General features: G+C 37.4%; 1 protein-coding gene across 2 annotated transcripts in view; it reads right to left on the bottom strand.

The window, feature by feature from the left end:
- Window positions 1-21,001, bottom strand: part of nbeab (neurobeachin b) — a gene marked incomplete at its 5' end in the record, with an annotated part of 258,401 nt that overhangs the window by 147,925 nt on the left and 89,475 nt on the right. For both annotated transcript variants that reach the window (XM_079608909.1, XM_079608908.1), the window contains 11 exons: window positions 451-604; window positions 904-1,121; window positions 3,099-4,067; window positions 4,559-4,751; window positions 6,382-6,505; window positions 6,746-6,827; window positions 7,689-7,797; window positions 9,722-9,814; window positions 10,282-10,379; window positions 11,365-11,427; window positions 12,161-12,240. In XM_079608909.1, coding sequence (XP_079465035.1) covers window positions 451-604; window positions 904-1,121; window positions 3,099-4,067; window positions 4,559-4,751; window positions 6,382-6,505; window positions 6,746-6,827; window positions 7,689-7,797; window positions 9,722-9,814; window positions 10,282-10,379; window positions 11,365-11,427; window positions 12,161-12,240 — 2,183 coding nt within the window. The remainder of the gene's footprint in view (window positions 1-450; window positions 605-903; window positions 1,122-3,098; window positions 4,068-4,558; window positions 4,752-6,381; window positions 6,506-6,745; window positions 6,828-7,688; window positions 7,798-9,721; window positions 9,815-10,281; window positions 10,380-11,364; window positions 11,428-12,160; window positions 12,241-21,001) is intronic.

Here is a 21,001-nt window from a genome sequence, read left to right as displayed (position 1 = left end):
ACACAGTTGCTAAAATGTGTTACTTTGCACACTCTTCATTTCACAGTCCTGCAAAGATGACAGAAAATGTACTCACATTTCCTGTCCTGCGACAAATATGAGAGCAGTTGCGTTTTAGACCAAACAAATAATGGCGACTGAGTGCGATCTGGATGCATCAGTGAATGGTGAGATATTTGACTAAATAAAATGATCGTGCCAGAAGAATTGCGTGATACCTTTACTATGTCTTTTTCCGTATCATTGAGCTTTTATGAGGGGTTACTCATGCGCAGTTAGGTGAATATGGCGTTTTTCAACGTTTCAGTGTGGACGAGAAACTTTTGGAAAATGCTAGTGTGGACCATTTTCAAATGTAGGCCTATCCGGATTAATGTAGACGAGACTTTGCTTGCAGTAATATATGACGGCCACTGGGTGTCAGTATTGTCAAAGCTCTGGCACACTCACAGAGGGCGAGGTGGCAGCGGACAGCAGGGGAAGGATTCCTCCACAGGCGATGATGATGTTATCCACCATCTGTGAGATCAGGTGAATGGTATTGTGTACAAAGATTATGTTCTCGTTGCTGTTGACAAAGTCCATAATGGATTTTGTCGAATGACTATGAGGGGCAAGAGAAAAGGAGGGTGAGAAAGAGAAAAACAACAATAAAGAGACATAGGCTACATCACAATAAGGACAAGTTGTTTTTTGTTGTCATAGGCTACAATAATAAAAGTAGACCGAGTTTATTATTTGACATAAACAAAAAACAAAACTGCAAGACACAGAATTACAGTCCTATTCTAAAAAATAAAATAAAAAATTGATCAAGTATGATATGTAAACAGATTTGTATTTTTATCCCCCAATGTTTTTGTTCATGTCAAATGAATGATGGTGTAAACTGTAGCCACTGACCTTCTCCAAATGTGTACATCTGATTCTAGTGCAAAGAGCAGATCTGTAAGTAAGCGCTGGTGCATTGGGGACCACTTGAACTCTGGGATACGGAACATGGTGGTGCGGGGACCAGGGCTGAACTGTCGACGCTGCTCTTCTGTCATTGGCATGCCTCTGAAGCCCAGATCCACACGCAGATCTCTATCCAGATGACTACCAGAGCGGCCGTGCAAACTCTGAAAGCAAACCGATGCTTTTAAAAGTAAAACACACAGAACTGATGCACTTCAAAATCCAGGCATCTTAGAAAATGAAATGACTGTTGATGACAGGTGTAATAATGAAGCGTTTGTGTACAATTTCCGGTTGTATTTCGTGGCATGGAGGAGAGAATGTGTTCTTTCTTCCAAAAGACTTACAATAAAGCCTTCATGCTGGAAACAACTTTAAAGACCTTTAGTTTCTTGAACGTCAGCTGGAGAAGAATGCAGGTTGCAGTTGAAGTTATGACATTTCTTCAGGCAAGTTTTTTCTTTTTTTCTTTTTGTTTCAAGCTGGCTTTGCCAAGCTGCAGACTTCATATTCGTCTAGGGTCCACAATATATCACACAACACATCAGAAGCAGTTTTGGCAGCCATAAAGATGTCAAAGAGTGAACCCTCTTACAGTTTGATGATTTTTAATGCTATGGTAAATTATGGTAACTATGGCCAAATCAAATATCGCCATATTTTTGTAATAGCTGATGGATAAAATTGAACACAATGACATTTAGACAAGAGTCAACTATTAATTAAGATATTGGCATTTATTTTAATTGAAAGGCTGAGCTGTGTTCTCAGGACATTGTCATAAATGTCAGCTCAATTTATTTATTATAAATTCGGTTGGACAAAACAATGGTTTCATATATTTATTGTTAACCTCTTTTTTTATTTCATAATTGTTTAAAATGTTGCTAAAAGGCATATGACTGGGTCAACATGTGTCTACTGAACAGTAACTTTCATCCTGGGCTATAATGGTGAAAAATGTTCAATAAAGTAAAAAAAAAAAAAAAGATAAATAAATGATTAAATGTTTAAAGATTAGGAACAAACAGGATAAATAAATTGCATATTAAATAGTTACATTATATTAAATGTTTATCTAAATTGTCCATAACATTAAAATAAAATAAAAATAATAAAAAAAAATGTTTTTGACAACTCCAAATCTATACTACTGCTCAAAACTTTGGGGTCAGTAATTTTTTATGTTTTTTTAAAGGGGTGGTGTAATGCCATTTGCACAAGATGTAAAATAAATCTCTGATGTCCCCAGAGTGTATATGTTAAGTTTTAGCTCAAAATACCCCACATATATTTTTATATAGCATGTTAAAGTTGTCACTCGTTTTGTGTCTGTCCCTTTAAATGCAAATAAGCTGCTCCCCACACAGAGGGCGGAGCTTGAAGAGCTTGTGTCCTTTTACCTCACACAGACATGCGGATAACGATAAAGATGGAGAGACTCAAGAAGAAGTGACAACATGTAGACAACATTCCTGAATGGTTAGTTGATGAATTTATGTAGCTTATGTGTAGTTATCGTCTAGTCATTGATTAGCATATTCTGTCTTGGTAATCTATAAATAGTGTCCCAGGGGTGGAGTTTATGTAAAATTTAGGGTTAGTGATGTCACTATCCCGGGAGGAATGTGCTGTGTACCAGCCGTTTGATGTAGTCCTTAAAAAGCAATTTCTTTAAAAGAAAATATCTCCCTTTGCTTTGAACTTTGAGCGTTGTAACTTTGCAGATGTTGTTTATGCTCAAACAGCAACATTACACACTAACTAAAGTTAGAAAAGTGAAATCATAATCAACCACCCATTTATTTCTACTTTTATAACCACCATGTTTTTTTCAGGATTATTTGATGAATAGACAGTTCAAAAGAACAGCATTTATTTTTAACATTGAAAATGTCTTTACTGTACAATTTGATGCATTCTGCATAAAAGTATTTTATATACATACATACTGTATATATATATATATATATATATATATATATATATATATATATATATATATATATATATAATACTTTTATGCAGTATGCATAAACACATATCCATATACAACATACATTTACACACATACTAAATCATATTAACCTTAAACTTTTGAAAGTTAGCATATATACGCCAGTACCAACACTAATAGTTACCTGTGTTGTAGTAGTAGTCTGAATCTTCTTGATCTCTTTATCTTTGCCATCGTCTGATTTCTCTGTGTCTGATGTGGTGCTGGTAACATCTGCAGTGCTCTTTACCCCAGAAACCCCTGGCTCCAACTCTACAGCCACCGTCTCAATCTGCCCGGGGCATTTAGACAGGCTTTCCCCTTCAGAGACAGTAAAACCACTCAAAGCAGGCTGCACCTTAAAGCTGTCATCCTCCAAAGCCGCTGGCTTGGCGTCCAACTCTTTCGAGCTCTTGGTCATGAGAGCCAGAAGCCCGAGGTCTGCACTAGTGCTGGTGTGGACCTGAGGTTCCACTCCTGAGAGCGGAAGAGGTTCAGATGGTCCCATTTCAGGCAGCAGATTTCCCCCCGAGCTGGTCGTCATCGGGCCAAAGAGGAAGGTGTTGTTGCTGGAGATGGCATCTTTTTCGTCAGCCAGGGTGATAAGAGGACCTGAGCTTTTGTCTTCTAGGCTGGCTTTGGGTACCAGTACGCTGTTTACACTGCTGTTCAGCTTCTCCACCACAGCCGAGTAGACGTTATCAAGGAGAGAGTCCACTTCCACCAAGCCACCATTTTCTGTGACAGGCAGGAGGTCCATGTCGTCCATCTTCACCTCTGTGGCCTCAACCTTCTCAGCTTTAATATCTACAAGCAGGTCATGGACTTCCACATGGACACCTGACGCTGGGTTCTCCTCATCCAAACTCTTAGATTCAGACAAGAGGTTTCGCCCGGAATCTGCCGTCTCTGGTTCATCCGCTTCACTCTCAGGAGTCTGGGTTTGGGAGTCTGGGTCCAGCTCTAGGGTACCTTTGATGGCAGAAGCCTGAGCAGAAAGCCCTGAAATGGTGCTGACAAGCCCCTTCTTCCCTTTCTTAATGTTCTCCTCTTCCTGTCGCTGGTATTCCTCATACATTTTGGCTAAATATTCCTTGTGAGCCTCATATGTCACCTGCCAAACAAATCAACAAATCTTCTTAAATGCAAAAAAATAATAAATATAAAGCTCTGGTTATGACAACGCAAAATATATGAATATCTGTATATCTGTATCTATCCATCCATCCATCCATCCATCCATCCATCCATCCATCCTCTCAAACAAGTCTTTGTCAATCCCACATTTAGTTTGCCTTGACTAACTTTGCTTTTCTATTTTAAAACTACAGATATATGAATTTGAACTGTACTTCATTTAAATTTGAATTGCAATTCTGAATCCTGTTTGCTACCTCAATTTAAATCCAATTCCAATTGAGGAATTGAATCGGCATTTAAAGGCATTCTCAATTAAATCCTCACACTCATGGAGCCCACTGTACTACATCTGGATTATATCATCCATCTCTGCTCTCCATATATCTCTAATCAATATTGGCCAATTTAAAGCTTATAAGATCTACCACTGCACGTTTGTTCAGCTGGTACAAAACATCTATTTACTTTGGAGTGGGCTATGGAGAGTGTGTCCACCCACACACGCCAGCCGCCCCACTCATGCTTGATGGCGTGGTAGAGAAGAATCCGGAAGATGTTGTAAACCATCTCTGTGATCTTCTGTTCCTCTGAGTTCTTAGGGTTAATGTAGCTGAGAGAGAACATCCAGTCCTGCCAAACTGAACACTGCAGCAGACACCTGTCACACCAGAAATGAGATGGATTAAGCTTGCGGCAGTCACTCGTGTTAAACCCTCCTCTCCTCCGCAAACATCTTTTTTTACATCCTCAAACGACACTCAAAGGTGGAACCTAATTCACAAACCGACAAGTAACACAAAGCAATTTCAGCCCCAACCTCCATTAAACTTCAGATCTGCGAGGTAACGCTAAGAATGACTGGCAGCTATTTGAATAACACCTGAAGCACTTTGTGTTATCCACCGTCATTTTTTTTTCTCTGTGCATTGTGGCATAATAAATGGATCTTTGGGTGAGGTGGAATGAATTAAGCTTGTTTCTTTTGCGGAAACACTCCGGGTTGTAAGATTGCGGTAAGGATGGTTTAATTTCGAGCCCATCCCTATCGGCTATTAAAGAGATAAACTACGGCGTGTAAACCATCGCTACAGGATCAGTTTATCCTCAAATGAAAATTGTCATAATTTACTCACCCAACAATCTATCTTCAGTGGAAAACAAAATAAAGAATTGAATTGGTCACTTTGCATTTCAAGATACAAAAAGGATTCCAATAAAAGTGATCCATACTAATTCTGCATTATATTCAATGTCTTCACGGTCGTTATTTACAAACAATCTGGACATTTGCACTGGATTTCCTTGGTTCTAAGCAAAGTACCAATGTCCAGTTTGTGAACAAAATGTTCCTTTGAGTCAAATCTTTCACAAAACCGATCTGGGCTGCAGATCAGAAACTTTTGGCACCAACGTTCTCTACAATCTATTTAAGCTTCTAACGCTTTTTGTAAATGAAGCTGTTCAAGAATTGAACTGATTCTGGTTCTTAACTCACTGGCTCAATGGTCTATCTCAGGATTAACAACTCACTGGAAGGGAAGAATGAGTGGAGAAAATTGGATCTTTTCCCTCACATAAATCTATTGTGTGGCTTCAGAAGAGTCATGTGAGTCACTTTTAAGGTTCTCCTCCATCCATTTTTGAGTCTTGAAAGCCTCATTCCCTGCATAGAGAACAGTGTGAAGCACTGTCTTCATAACTCCTTCAGCATTGCACAGAAGAAAGAGAGCCACACGGAACAACGTGGGGATGAGTAAATAATGACACAATTTTCATTTTAGATGAACATTAAATTCCATTAAAAGCGAAGACAAATGTCTGGTCTAGTTACCAGTCACTGTTTACGGACGGTTTAGAAAAGCACTTTGGAGACGTAACGACTTCATCAAGTCTAAAAAGCTTCTTGACTGGCTCACTGTAGAACGTAATGATGGAGATGATGAAAAGTAATAATAACAGCCAATTGAGATTTCAGCACACACTGGGCGACTGATTGACTGCCAGACTTGTGATTGCACAGAGGAGCCCTGCGTACGGCTTGCGAGAGAAGAAAAGGAAAACCAACAGCCATAGGACAGCACACAGCAGTGAAACCGGTGTGGATTCGCATGTGTCGCTGCAACATCTGCTGTGAGAGAAACACGGCGAGGATTTAGCGTCACGGGGGTGCCCATTAAACACAACAACAAGGGAGAACGTCACTTTTCTCTGCTCTCTTTTCTGATCCGTTCACTAGGCGGTTAATTGCTTGTCATTGGGGATGGGGCGAGAAAGGCAGAGACCCTCACCGTCTGTTTTCACGGCTGTTACTGAAGAGCTTGATCATGTCAGAGAGGAAGAGACGCCGCACCTCCATCAGGTCTGCGCTGGCCGTGGAGCTCTTCAGCAGTGTGGCCACCACCTTGAGAATCACTGAGAACAACCAATAGAAGAACACGCATCAATCACTCAGCCAATCAAAGCAGAGTTGTATCTGATTGACACCGATGCGAACCAATGAAAATGCACAGTTGACACAAATGAGACGGGCATCTCTATGTGTAGAAGCAAACGTTTAATCATTCGCTAGTAAACTTTTAACTTCCACGGATGACAGTTAATGTATTAGGACCAGACCACAAAAAGAATGGATGGGCTGACAGAAAGAATTACTTGGGTTCTGGATCTTCACAGTAGAATCGGGTTCAGCATGAGGCTTGTGGACGACCTGTGTGCAAACCTGCTCTGTCAAAATCTAGACAGGAAATAGATCAGATGAGATTTATGAATGTTAATTCGTCTGAAACATCACTAGAACAGATAAAGCATCAATTATTAAGATGGCTGAAAACTAAACTGAAAACTCTATTCGAATATTTTGTGTAGTGGATACAATGGAACCAAGTAAAGCATAAAAAGTTAGAGATACAAAAAAATCCAAAAATATAACTAAACTGACTCTTGCAAGTTGACTACTAGTTACCTGAAGAAATGCAGAAATAAATGGCCTTTTAAGCTTTCTATTCTAGAGTCCAGAAAAAAATGTTTCATGGTTTCCACAAAACTATTAAGCAGAACAGCAGTTTTCAACATTAATAATAATTGTAACTTGAGCATCAAATCAGCATATATGAATGATTTATGTCATATACGAAGCCTACAAGAGGGATCATGGAGTTAGACAGGAGTAATGATGCTGAAAATTCAGCTTTGACATCACATGAATAAATTACATTTGAAAATATATATAAAAATCATGATGATAATATAAATATTTTACAATATAATTATATATACAATTATTTACATCAAAATATGAACATGTAAAATATCTTATGCTCACCAAGGCTGCATTTATTTAACTAAACATAATAATTATATTGTTTATTATAATTATATTGTGAAATATTTATAATATTATCATGATTTTAAATGACGGTTTTCCAAATTAATATATATTTTTTCAAATGTAATTTATTCATGTGATGTCAAAGCTGAGTTTTACATCACAGTTGTTTATTTTAGTTTTGTATATTATATATTAAATGGTCAATACAGTATTATAGTTGTACTAAAATATACTAATCAGCATCCAGAACAATCTGTTTTATGTTACCTCATATAGTGTGTTGTATGTAGTTATCGACAGTGTGTTGGAGTGCAGCATCAGTCGTTCCCCAAGAAGTGTGAAGAGACTGTTTGTGTGCATTATTTCCACCTTCCTCCTGTGAAAAAACACACACACACAAATAGAAAACATACTGTAGTTGAAATGCCAACTTTCATACATCTCACAGCTAATGTCAAGCTAGCAGGAACAGGCCTTGATGGTGACTGAGCTTGGCACCTTGTGCATGGTGTCAGGTACCTTCAGTTTTTCACTCAGAATAACGAAGCTACCACCTCTGCGCTCTCGTCCTGGAAGAGCTGTGGCTCTCACAATCACAAACTATCCAGCAGCGCATCATTCTGAGGTACTGTCAGGATGCTAAGCCTCCTAAATGCAATCCTGCCCAACAGCAGGTACAGACAAATGGGGACTGTACAGTAAAATGACAACCAGGAAAAAAGTATGTTTTAAAGTGCCTGTGAGCATTCAGGATGTTAACCACTCAACGATAGATATGCTAATGATGACAAAAAGCAAATGTGGGTTTTATGTGCACTCTAGGCTAACTGCAGTACAAGTCTGCAAATGTCAGAGGACTTGTAAAGTTCTAAAAACAGCATGGTTGCCTTTATATTTTTGTAAGTGTTTATTTAAGGGAAACCGTCTTACACATGAATTTGCCCTCACACCAATACATTATATGTATACTGTATATATATATATATATATATATATATATATATATATATATATATATATATATATTGTAACTACATTCTGCCCTAAAAAAACTCTTAAAACTACATTCCGTGACAAAACAACAGTAGAATTTGTAAAATGATGGTGTTTGCTTGTCTGCCATGACAACTCGCTGTGAGAGAAATGCTGCAAGCGGAGTGATAGACTGGATCTCACACGCGTCCCAGTTTCTCACTTTACTCTCTACATTAATTTAAGACTTTTGTTATTTCATTTAAAACTGCTCTTATGAGGATACTCGACAAAACAGACAGTTTGGCATAATTGTGTAAATGTTATTTGCGCGTTGAAGCGCGAAAGAACTTGATTCTAGCACGCTTTCTGTGAGTCGTGTGTGTGCGTCACATAAACAGGACACTCATAGACAGTGCGTTCTCTTTTGTCTTGTCACGTTTGGATGGTTTAAAAGCATTTGCATGAATAAGAGCGTGGTCATATAATGTAACGCTAGCCAAAAGGATGACAGGAGACACGATTGCTGGTTTAAAAAAATTTAACGCGCTAACGTCGACAACACGATATACATTTAATTCAGTCATGAAACTCTAGAAGGCGCAGGCTGGTACGTCCTTCTTTATATGCAACCTGCAAGCTAATGTATCACATCAATTCCACAAGATGATTGGCCTCTACTGATCCTGCAGCCAATGAGATAGCTTGCTCAACATTTAAATAGTCTGGTTTGTTTTTTGCTGAAAAGCTAGTCCTGAAGAGCACTTCCAGAGTTTCTCTGAAACCCTCCAGCTCCCCCAGCTCCACCTGCCTAGATCTGCTACGAAATTTATGTATCTATGTATGTCTATTCATAGCATATCTTACATGCTCACAGCAGCGTATCTGTGTTTCTCTTCAATCAATTATCAACAGCAGCAGCCATATATTGTCCTTCTGTATATTAAATCACATGCTAAATGTATTCAGAGAGTTGTTATGATTTAAATATATATATATAAAATTATAATTTGAGGTGACTTCCGTTATGCCACTCCCTACATAGATACACACTCACAAATATCCACATACACAGTCACAAACTAGTTAAAAGAAGAGGCTTATGGGTAGAGTATCTCACTATATGTACCTTTCTCAACAAAAGCCCTGGAGCCATTTAGAGAATATTTCTGAAGAACTTTAAAATCTCATAAAGACATTACTGATGAGGACTCTGTCCTTATGCAACCACAAATTTCACCTTGTCGGATTCACTTGAGAAAAGATATCTCTTGGAAGACTTTGTATGTGAAAGTGACTCTGGAAAAGAGAAGAATGGATGTACTCACTTGTGACCTAAGTGTTTGAGGAAATATGCCAGAACTTTCAGAGCCTGAACTCGGATACTTTCACTCTTGGAAGCCAGAAGTTTGTACACCACCCTGGAAAGAAATGAAATTAAAATACAACTAAAAAGAGAACTATTGTGATTTAATTCATTCAATATTATATTAAAAACAAGAATCAGAGGGAAAGTGCCTAACACTTAATTATTTCAATTAATCAAGTGGCAGATAAAAAAAATAGAAAAAATAGAATTTAATAATAATAAGTAACACTTGAGAGGAAATTGCATTGTGTAAACCACCATGAAGCTGTTCATCAAAGTTATATCAGTTATTTCGAGCCAATCCCGAAACTTTATCAAATCCATCTATATTTCATTAGCTTGACATGCAGGGTGTGAGCTTTTTCCTGCTTGTCAGAAAATAAATAAATAAATATGAAAATATCATTCCAATTCCTACGTCGAGTCTTGTGAATAATTCATGATTGTATCAACTCCATCATGGGAGACAAGATGAAATATAATGAAATTTGACTCTGTGTGGAGTACAAGGCTTTTTACCGGATTCCATTCCTCTGGTCAAATGCAGGAATCATGGAGGCAGGGTGCTCAGACATGAGGGCCACAAGCAGCTGAAGGACATCATGGAGGTTCTCATCCTTAATGAGGAATAAAGGCATAAACACACATCCTGCATTTAAAGGGGCACTTCACCGCTGGTAAAATGGGCTTTCAATAAAACATAATAAAGCATGTACGCACGCACACACGCACACTGTATATTGGTAGTATATAGTATACTGTATATATATATATATATAAATAACTGTGCAGGCCTAATCATTTTTTAATATGACTATTTTCTACATTTTAGAACAATAGTAAGTTGAAAACTATTAAATAATGGAAGTATGGAAATTATGTAGTGACCAAATATAAAATAAATAAAAACCATCTTATATTTGAGTTTCTTCAAAAATGACACCCTTTGTCTAGATTTGAGTTCAGCTTACTTCATGAGGTGCATTCTGGGATGCTCACACAGTATAGAACAAGATCACAAGTGTACACCACTGTTTTAAAGTTTGGGAGTGTGGGGTCTGTAAGATTTTTTTATGTTTCTGAAAAAAGACTGCATTTAATACTGTAGATTAAAAAAAAACAGTAGTATTGTGAAATATTATTACAATATAAAATCTAACAAATGAACACAGTAATGTATTCCTCTGATGTCAAAGCTGAATTTTCAACATCAATACTTCCAGTAAAAAAATTTTTTTTGGATTTACAGTAGTTTTCTTCTTCTTTTTTACACAAAAATGATAAAATAATTATCTATAATATATATCTATAATATATATATCTATAATGACTGGTCTTATTCTCAGATAGGAAATCATATGTTAGCCTGAAGATGGGTGTTCGGAAATGTGTGTAGTCTATAACCATAATCCACTTTAAAATGACTAAAGATTAAGTGCAATAGGAAGTCGTTGAGTCACTGATTTTAATTTTTTTTCAGTCAAATCTTAATTTAAGGAGTGTAAAATTGGGCCCATTTACGAACATGAATGAAGAATAGGAAATGTTCTAAAACAGATGTATGTCAGATGTATGTATGAATACTGTATGGTGAAGACCCACCTCATGCATGGTCAGCAGGTAGTTTAAAATACTTTGAAGCTCATCTTCTTTAACACCTCGGTCCTGATGAAAAAAAAAAAAAAAAAAGGAAACGTCAACAAAAAGCTGAGCTGTGCTACTTTTGCAATATGCTGTTGTTAAACACCCAACTGCACTTATAAGCTTCTACTTCCATCAGCATGCTGACAAACTATGAAATATAAATAGAATAAAAAAATAACAATGAGTTAAAATTCAGAGAGGCTGTTTGCTGAAATTAATGTTCACAGCAAATTTGTGTCCTGACTTCTTATGAGCCGTCTCTTATTATTAGGTAAGCAGCGTGAACTGTCTGGTTGGAGCGGTGCTGATGAATGCACACGTTTCCCATTACTGAGAGAGCACAGGCAGCTTGAGAGCTAATTGTTGTTTGCTTGTGCCTTGGCCACCTGACAGATTTCTTGATATGTTAGCACTGGTCTGAACAAGTGTACACTCTTTCCTACAGTCCTGTTAGAAAATTGTAAACAGCTGGGGCTGGTGAATGAGAGCGAAAACCTGCCAAAGCAACAGCCCTAGAGCTGTTGTCCTCTATATTTTGGCAAATCAATACAGGCACAAAATGAAAATGAATTGATTTTACTAAACTGTATTAGATGTAGTATTCTAGCAGGCTAATATAGTCTTGATACAAAAAAACACAGTTAAACTATAGTTAGTCAATACGCATTCAAGGATGGTGTCATTTTATTTTTATTATCATTTGTCTGCATATGCTACACAATATCCAGTTATGAATGCATGAGATGATGCTTACCTTCAGTATGAGCTGTTTGAGGAACAGCAGCATGAAGGCTCTGAGGGAGGTGATCTCTTTCTGCAAGGGCCGAGGACCGTCTGCTAACACAGGAGTCACAGAGGAACTGTTACAACAAACCGCACTACATCTCAAAAATGTCATGTTCAATGTTTCACGGGTACTGCCATTCAATTCATAGTGAGAGTGTCAAAGAGCGCCTCGCTCTCAGTCAGTGGAGAGCCGTGGCATGGACAGGGGCTTCTGCCAGCCGAGAAGAGCGGAGAGGTCAGAGCTCTCAGAAGAAAAGCTAAGCCCTTATTAACTCCAGAGCGCTAGAGCTCAGCGGGCCACACTTCATTTCAGTGACATCTGCACTAATTTCGAATATCCCTGGTCACCTTGATTTTTGCTAAGTACGACATGTTCTTGGGTCAACATATTTTGTTGATCCTGGAACAACATTCCGGTCCAAAAACGTATTCCTTACCTAAACATAATCCTACCCATTAACATATCCCTAAAATAAGAGGGAACTGATAGGTGTAGAAGCACCTAACCCTGATTGTAAGCCTAAACTTAACATGGACCATTAACTTGTCCTTTAAATCTGATTGGTTGATTGGAATGTTTAACCGGGAACATGTTTGGTAAAGTGATGTTCACCCTCATACTTCCAGAGCTCCTTTTTAGTGCTTTTTAGACGTGTGTGTGTGTGTGTGTGTGTGTGTGTGTGTGTGTGTGTGTGTGTGTGTGTGTGTGTGTGTGTGTGTGTGTGTGTGTGTGTGTGTGTGTGTGTGTGTGTGTGTGTGTGTGTGTGTGTGTGTGTGTGTGACAGGTTTCCATTTGCTGTTTTACTGGGAATGGCCTGAGCATAAAAAGAAGAGCAAATTGATTAGCTGTCATATTCGCAGATTCATCTCAAGAGGTCCGATCACCACCAATCACTTGCTATTACACTGTCTAAAATGATCCTGTTTCATTTATGATGTCTCTTTCTCTATTCATATCAGTGGCGACCAGCAATTATTATAATTTTTTGTTGAAAAAGTGACGCCTTTAAAGGTTTCATTCTTCAAGAATTGTAATTAAGCAACTGGAGCTGTTTTTACATTTACAGATCCATTTCCAAAAACAGATCAGCCTCTGGAATTTTAATCTCACTACATATTTCTGAATAAATGGAGGCAGCCCAGTTGCCCATGATAAAATTCTGCTAAACATTCATTGAATATTAAAATGAATATTAAATAATTCCAACATTCATTGGATAAACATGATAAATGTTACATGATATAAAATTACTTCCCTGCAAGTTTTTATTTTGTGTTCTATGGAAGCTTGTTTCTACCACAGAATTAAAAAAAATTTAAAAGATTATTTTCTCCTCACAATTGCGCTTTACATCTCACAATTCAGACTTTTTTCCTCAGAATTGTGAGATGTAAACTCACAATTGTGAGTAATAATATCAGAAATGAGAGATATAAACTCGATATTGTGTGAGTTATAAAGTCAGAATTGCAGGATATAAACTGACTTTTGACTTCTTTCCTCGCAACTGCGAGAAAAAAAGTAAGAATTGAGAGTTTATATCATCAAAGGTCAGAATTGTGAGAGAGAAAATCGCAACCTTTTATTTTTTATTCAGTGGCGGAAACAAGCTTCCATATTTCATCCTTCTATCTTTTGACAAAAGTATGCTTTAAAGTTTGTCAAATTATGTCATGTTATTTTTACAATTGTAAGCGGACATCTGCAAAATGCCACACACACACAAAAAAAAACATACCTATAACACAAACTTTCAACCCAATATTTTTTTTCATTTGTAATACTCTATAATGTATTGATCTAAAAATGTATCAGACAGGTAAGATTAGCCAAACATGTTCTAAAACATCCTAAAAAGCTCCTAAAATAATATACGAATAAAAGTATAATTTGTCACATAGTTTATAGTTACTGTATTGTGAATTCTCTATGCTTTAATAGACTGCTATTACTGTTTTAAGTTTTAAAGCCATTTACAATATTGTATACGTGTAGCGGACTGTAACTGCAAAGGTGTATTCTCATTTGCATAAGATGCATTTGAGTGAGCAAATCAACACACTAGTAGTTAACTCCGTTTACCAGTGTTCAAGACAGCTCAAGCGGGTTTGTTATCGTCATGGTGCATCTTTTTTTGCATTGTATTTGTAAACCTTTAACATTTTCATCAATAATTTTATTAAGGAGATTAGCATTGTTATCTAGTTTACTTTAAGAGTCTGCAATTGATTGTCCATTGTCTTAGTCCTTCCTTCAATGTAAAGAAAGCAGCTATTAAAGAGAGATCATGGGATGTTATCTACCCGGTCAATAAGTGTACAATTCTCTAATATTTGATCATTTGTCTCTCTAAAAAAGAACCCAAAAAATCCAAACAAAATAAAAGATTCCCCAGCCCACATTAATCTGAAAAGACATTAAATTAAAAGCGTAATTTCATCGGTAAACACCAAAATCTGCAATCTAAGAGACTTTGGAGCAACTGGGCGTAGATTGGTTTATCTCCAAATTGGGGGGGAATTTATTTTAAACAATTTTCCTGTCTACTGGATCTCATTAGGAGATCAAATTCATGATTCAAGCAAAACTAAACAGATCAATAGAATGACTGATATCTCTTTTACTCAATAACACTTCTTCCTGCACCATTTAATTGATTGTGAATATGAACACTCACGGCAAACACTGTCTCTTATTTGCAAAGAGTAATGAATCTGGCATGGTGTCAAACAGAGAATCAATGCATATGTACTCTCGCAGTCTCCCTGCAGTGCACTATCCTTAAGATCAGCCGTGTATGTGGAAGCTCCTTATCAAAATGGATCTGTGGGACATATACAGAAGTGAAATTAAAAACCATCCCTTCAGAGGGTGTACGTATTAATGCGGGCCACGGTAAATATACAGTAATTGGATCTGGAGTCATACTACGGCTTATCTTCTGAAGCCAGGAAAATGGGAAAACGAAGCCAAAAGAAGAATTTATTCAGCCCCTGGTGTTTTACACAAAAGCTTTCACACAGCAGAACTGGACTTGGGCTTTGACCGGCTAAACATTAACAACGGTGATTAACTGTGTGTGTGCTCGAGCATTTAAACTCTCAACGCAAGTACATGAACGTTAATGCTGTCCCAACTTAAAAAAATAACATTCAGAAATAACGTTTTCGTAACATAATTAGCAACGCGTTTAGTTGGCTGGGATTGCAGTCAGAAGAAAGCTACATTTTCGTTAGTTTAATTCCCCTTGTGGTGAACATCAAGCTTTTAATGTTGTTTATATGTCTAAATTCATAAGTCTTTATGAGTATTTTCTACTTAAAACTGCAGTGAAAAAAAGTCGCTGGTGTTTCTGACGTCACAAACTACCTTGTAACCAATCACGTCAACGTGTGATCGTCAACGAGCGGATCTCAGAGCTGGCGCGAGTGAGTGGAGGCGGGGCTAATTTGCATATTCATAGAGCCACGTCATTTTGGTGATCAAAGAGGAGTTTTAAGGGATACAATTATTGACTATAGGGGGACTTTAAAGTTATTCAATCTGTCAACATGTTCGTAACTAGCTACATGAACAAAAACAGATCCAATTTCATAGCACAGACATCCACAGACAGCTCTATCAGTGTCTTGAGTGCTGAGGTTTGTTACTGCCACTTTAAATGCAAGAACTAATATGCACAACAGGACTTTTCGCTGTGCTTGATGTTTCTTGAGGGAGTCTTTCTATGTAGGTCTCTCAAGACACTGGTGAGAAAAGGCTGTCTGTGCTATTGAAAACAACGGGCAGGAGTGATGCATGACTTTAATTTGTGAAGTCTTGCTTGCTTTTAGAGAGATAGAGTGCGCGCGCGTGTGTGTGTGTGTGTGTGTGTGTGTGTGGTTAGCTGATGTTTCTCCAGTGTAAAACCGAACTCTTTGTTGCAGTAATTGAACACTTCATTATGTTATACTGCTTTCTCTATAACCCATCCCTTTGTGGAAAAGACAAAAAAGACTGCTGCGTTTGACAAATGAAGAATAAATCAATGCCGACCGCCACATAGAATTACCTACTTGGCAAGCCGGAGACAAATTCTTTTACATACTTTAGGAGAGCTCCTCTAGGACCTCTTCACCTGGTGTGTGACTGCGAAACGTGTTTGAGTGTGTCTTTGTGTGTCGCAGAGGTTTAAGTTTCATGATGGTGTAGTAATCTCAGCACCAGCTGCTTTTCAAGATAAGAATAGCCCTTCATCTTCTGCAGTTGTGTGTATATGTGTGTGTACTGCGTGTTAGGTTCTTTAGATATTCATTCAGTTTTAATCACAATCTGAAAAGATTCTGTGCTGTCTTATGAGCCGGAAGAAAAAGTAATTAATTATCTAAGTCACAGTACTAACAAATCTGATATCGCAAATACTGATACTGATTTCCAAAGATCTATCCATGATTTAAAGGAATATTCTGGATTTTAGTGTGAAGTTGTTATGTAAATATACATATGCAAATAAACTGAGGTTAATTCGAAAAAACTATTGAAAATATTGAAAATTACATAAATTATATATGTTTTATTGTATGTATTGGGAATATCACTTCCGACCGATTAAGCGCATTCTTGCTATATATCGGAAGTGTTATTAAAGACATTTACATTGTTACAAAATATTTCTATTTAAAATAAATACTGTTATTTTCCTTTGATCGGAGAATCCTGAGAAAAAAATGTATCACCATTTAAAAAAACATACAAAAAAACAGCACAACTGTTCAATGTTGATAGTAATAATAAATGTTTCTTGAGCAGCAAATCATCATATTATTATTATTTCTGAAGAATCATGTGACACTGAATACTGGAGTAATGATGCGGAAAATTCAGCTTTGCCATCACAGGAATAAATGACTTTTTTAAAGAAATTAAAATAGAAAAATAATTTTAAATTGTTATAACATTTCACAATATTACTGTTTTAAACGTATTTTGTATTAAATAAATTCAGCCTTAGTGAGCATGCGAGACCCCAAACTTCTGATATACACTGCCATAGATCATGTTGACAGAGGTTTGTTTGTATTAACTTACCCAGAACATTCTTTTCAGGGTAAAAACAAAAGGATGATTCTGGCACATCAACTCATGTTATTCACATAAGATTATTAATTTCACATGAAACTCTCTGTCTGGAAGAGTGATGTACTACTTGGCTTCCACATCCATAGACAGCACTAGACAATTTGAATAGGTCTGTCTAGCGCCTGGCGCTCTTAAAACCAGCATTCCCACTGACCAATAGGTGTAAAAAAGTGAGATCGAGCCCTTATTTCAAAACAAAACACAGCATTTTTGGCACAACCCATGCTACCTGCCCTGTCCATCCGCGCACCAGCCAATTGCAGCGATCTGAATCTGTTTTTATGTGTAATCGAAACCAGGCTCAGGGGTCAACAACACAAAAAAGCTTCAGCAAAATCTGTAATCCAATCCACTACACTAAGTCCACTACACCACGCTCTCTAATTTTTCGGTGGAGGGTTTTCTGCATATTTTATTTTAAGCAAAAGAGAAAAGATGGAAGGAAATTGTGGAGAAGCAAATCGCAACAATCTGTGAAGATTTGGTATTACCGTCACTCTGATAATGAATTACTCTTTCTTCAGGCTCACCAGAATAATTTCAGATTGTGATGAAGACAAAATGGATATCAATAGCATAGTAATAACACACACTCATTTTAAAAAGATTATTATCTTGAAAAGCCGTTGGCACAGATAATATACACCATGCGTTCGATCCTACAGCTTCCAAAGAACATGTAGTTGATTAGCTTCGGCAATTTGGCCCTGCTGGTAGATACCACTGTGCAGGTGCTATTAGTTTGGAGCCAGTAAGATTTTTTTTTTTCTTCAAATAAATAAATACTTTTATTCAGCATGGTACATCACACAGATGTTTTTGTTTTTGGCAGAGTATCGGAGGCGCGAGCAGTGCAGGCTCCGCCATCTTCTGGAAAGTGGGGTGGAGAGCAACAGCATGTTTTTTCTTCTTATCAATTTTTACAACATGGCACACTGTAAAAAAAAAAAAAAATCTAGTGATCACATCTACATTTTTCAATTGGCCCAAGTGAAATTCTGCAAATTGATACAATTCAGTTTGCAGAATTTTCACGTGGGCCAATTGAAAAATTTAGATGTGATCAGTCACTAGAAAATTTTGAGTTGGGGAGGTTAGATTTTTTTTTTTACAGTGCATAATAAATGATCTGTGGGGTATTTTGAGCTGAAACTTCACAGACACATTCTGAGGACAACTGAGACTTATATTACATCTTGTAAAAAGAGGCATAGTAGGTCCCCTTTAAGCAGCACAAGTGTTTTCAATATTGATATTGACCTTTTAAAATATATTAAAATAGAAAACAGTTAATTTGTAATAAAATTGTACAGTATTATTGTTCTACAGTATTTTTGATCAAATTTATGCAGTCTTGTGAGCATGACTTCTTTAAAAAAAAAAACTAAAAAAAACATTACTGACCCAAACTTGATTTGAATGTTAACAAAAAATTGTTTTCAATAATAATAAAAAACGCACATTATAACTATAACTAATGATTAGAAATAAATATATAATTGCCAAAATTATGACGCAAAAAACCCCCACTAAGATTTGATTGTTTTGTGAAAAATAAAAGTTTTAAAAGAACTGGATTGTTTCAAATAATCAATAATCAGTGTAGTTGATTATGCATTAGCACACGGTGCTTCAGACTTTGTTAGTGAGTTAACCAACTCACCTAAATGCATCCTATATACTGTAAATACATATCTATGAGCCAAAACATTATGACCATCTGCCTAATATGCTGTTGGTCCTCCATGTGCTGCCAAATCAGCGCTGATCCACCGAGGCATGGACTCTACAAGAGCCCAGAAGGTGTCCCGTGGTCTCTGGCACCAGTACATTAGCAGCAGATCATTCAAGACTTGTAGGGTTGAGAGGTAGAAGCGCTGTGGATCGAACTTGTTGGCCAAGCACATCACAGATGCTCAACTGGGTTGAAATCTGGGGAATTTGGAGGCAAGGGCAACACCTTGAACTCTTCATCATGTTCATCAAACCATTCCTGAACAATGTGTGTACAGGCTGCATGATCCCGCTGAAAGAGGTCACTGCCTTCAGTGAACACTATTGTCATGAAGAAATGTACCTGGTCTGCAACAATATTTAGGTAGGTTGCAAGTGTTAAATTTACATCCACATGACTGGCCGGACCCAGGGTTTCCCAGAAGAACATTTCCCAGAGCCTCACATTCCCTACATCGGCTTGTTGTCGTCCCACAGTGCATCCTGCCTCCATCACTTCCCCCGGTAAATGGCACACACATACCCGGCTGTCCACGTGAAAGAAAACAGGACTCATCATAGCAGATATCCAAGGTCCAGTTCTGATGCTTACGAGCCCATTGTAGGCGCTTTCGATGGTGGACAGGGGTCATCATAAGCACTCTGATTGGTCTGCGGCTGAACAGCCCCATACACAGTGTGTTGTGACACATTCCTCCCATTACATCATTAACATTTCAGGTGACTTGTGCCACGGTAGACCTTCTGTTGGCTCTGACCAGGCGGGATAGCCTTCGTTGCCCTCAAGCATCCACCGTTTGAGGTTTGTCTCTCCTTGGACACTGTTGGTAAATTCTCACCAGCTGACCGGGATCATCCCACAAGCCCTGTCGTTTCAGAGATAGTCTGACCCAGTCGCCTTGCCATAACAATGTATCGCATCCAACAATACATTTCTCCTGAATCCAAAACCTTGATTATGAAAACTGATCTAACCAACCCAGACCTTAATATGTGGCCTTGTTAGGAGATGATCAATGATATTCACATTCATCTGTGTATGGTCATAATGTTTTAGCTCATCAGTGTATATTATATTAATCAATTATTTACACAAAACATGAACTGCTGTATATTCTAAATTACATTAGAAGTCACATTGTGAATACACTGTTTTAGTAACAGTGAACTAAAACGCCATCAAAATTATTATTATTATTATATTAATTAACATCAAAATTATTACAAAAATTGGAATCTTTGAAATTTGGTTAAAATTTTGCAACAGAAAATGTAATTGTCGACTAAAATTAGATGCAGTTTAGTCACAATAAAATGACTGAATATGACATGAAATAATCACTAAATTTAAAGGATATTTTTGTCACAAGACAAAACTTATGGCATTTAAAACTGTGAAAAAATGAAAGTAGCTGTGTATCCTGACGATAAAAAACACTTGGTGCCAACCACTAATATAGCTCTTAACTCTTCGTTTAATGCGATTTCATATACAGTAACCAAAAGATCACATGACCTTTCAGGATCAGAATAAAAGGAGTAATTGAGCACAATTATATTTCTCAGTCCCACAATGAGTGCGCCAGCACACTGACTGAATCTCTGAAATTATTTCTCAGTCTGCTGCTTATTAAAGTCACTGAACAGCTTCATGCTATCTAACATGAATTCCAATATATACAGTACAGTCAATTTATCAATGTTAAACACTCTCACAGGGTCATTTTTGCCTTTCTGTTGTTCTAAAATAGTCGAGACCATAGAACACACACCCTGACCTCAAAACGAGTGATTCATTCAGAGGATATTTGTGAATTATTCAGAGGACATATATTCTAGCTTTAGGTGCTTTCAACTTCAGCGGGGAATCATTGCAGAGAGAACAGTGGAAGCTTTGGCATGAGGAAAAGAGAGACGAAACAGAATAGAGGAGAGGAAAAAGAAAGTGTGTACCTG

This window comes from Phoxinus phoxinus, assembly GCF_949152265.1.
Source record: "Phoxinus phoxinus genome assembly, chromosome: 4".
Taxonomy (NCBI): domain Eukaryota; kingdom Metazoa; phylum Chordata; class Actinopteri; order Cypriniformes; family Leuciscidae; genus Phoxinus; species Phoxinus phoxinus.
This window is presented reverse-complemented; position numbering and strand designations above follow the sequence as displayed.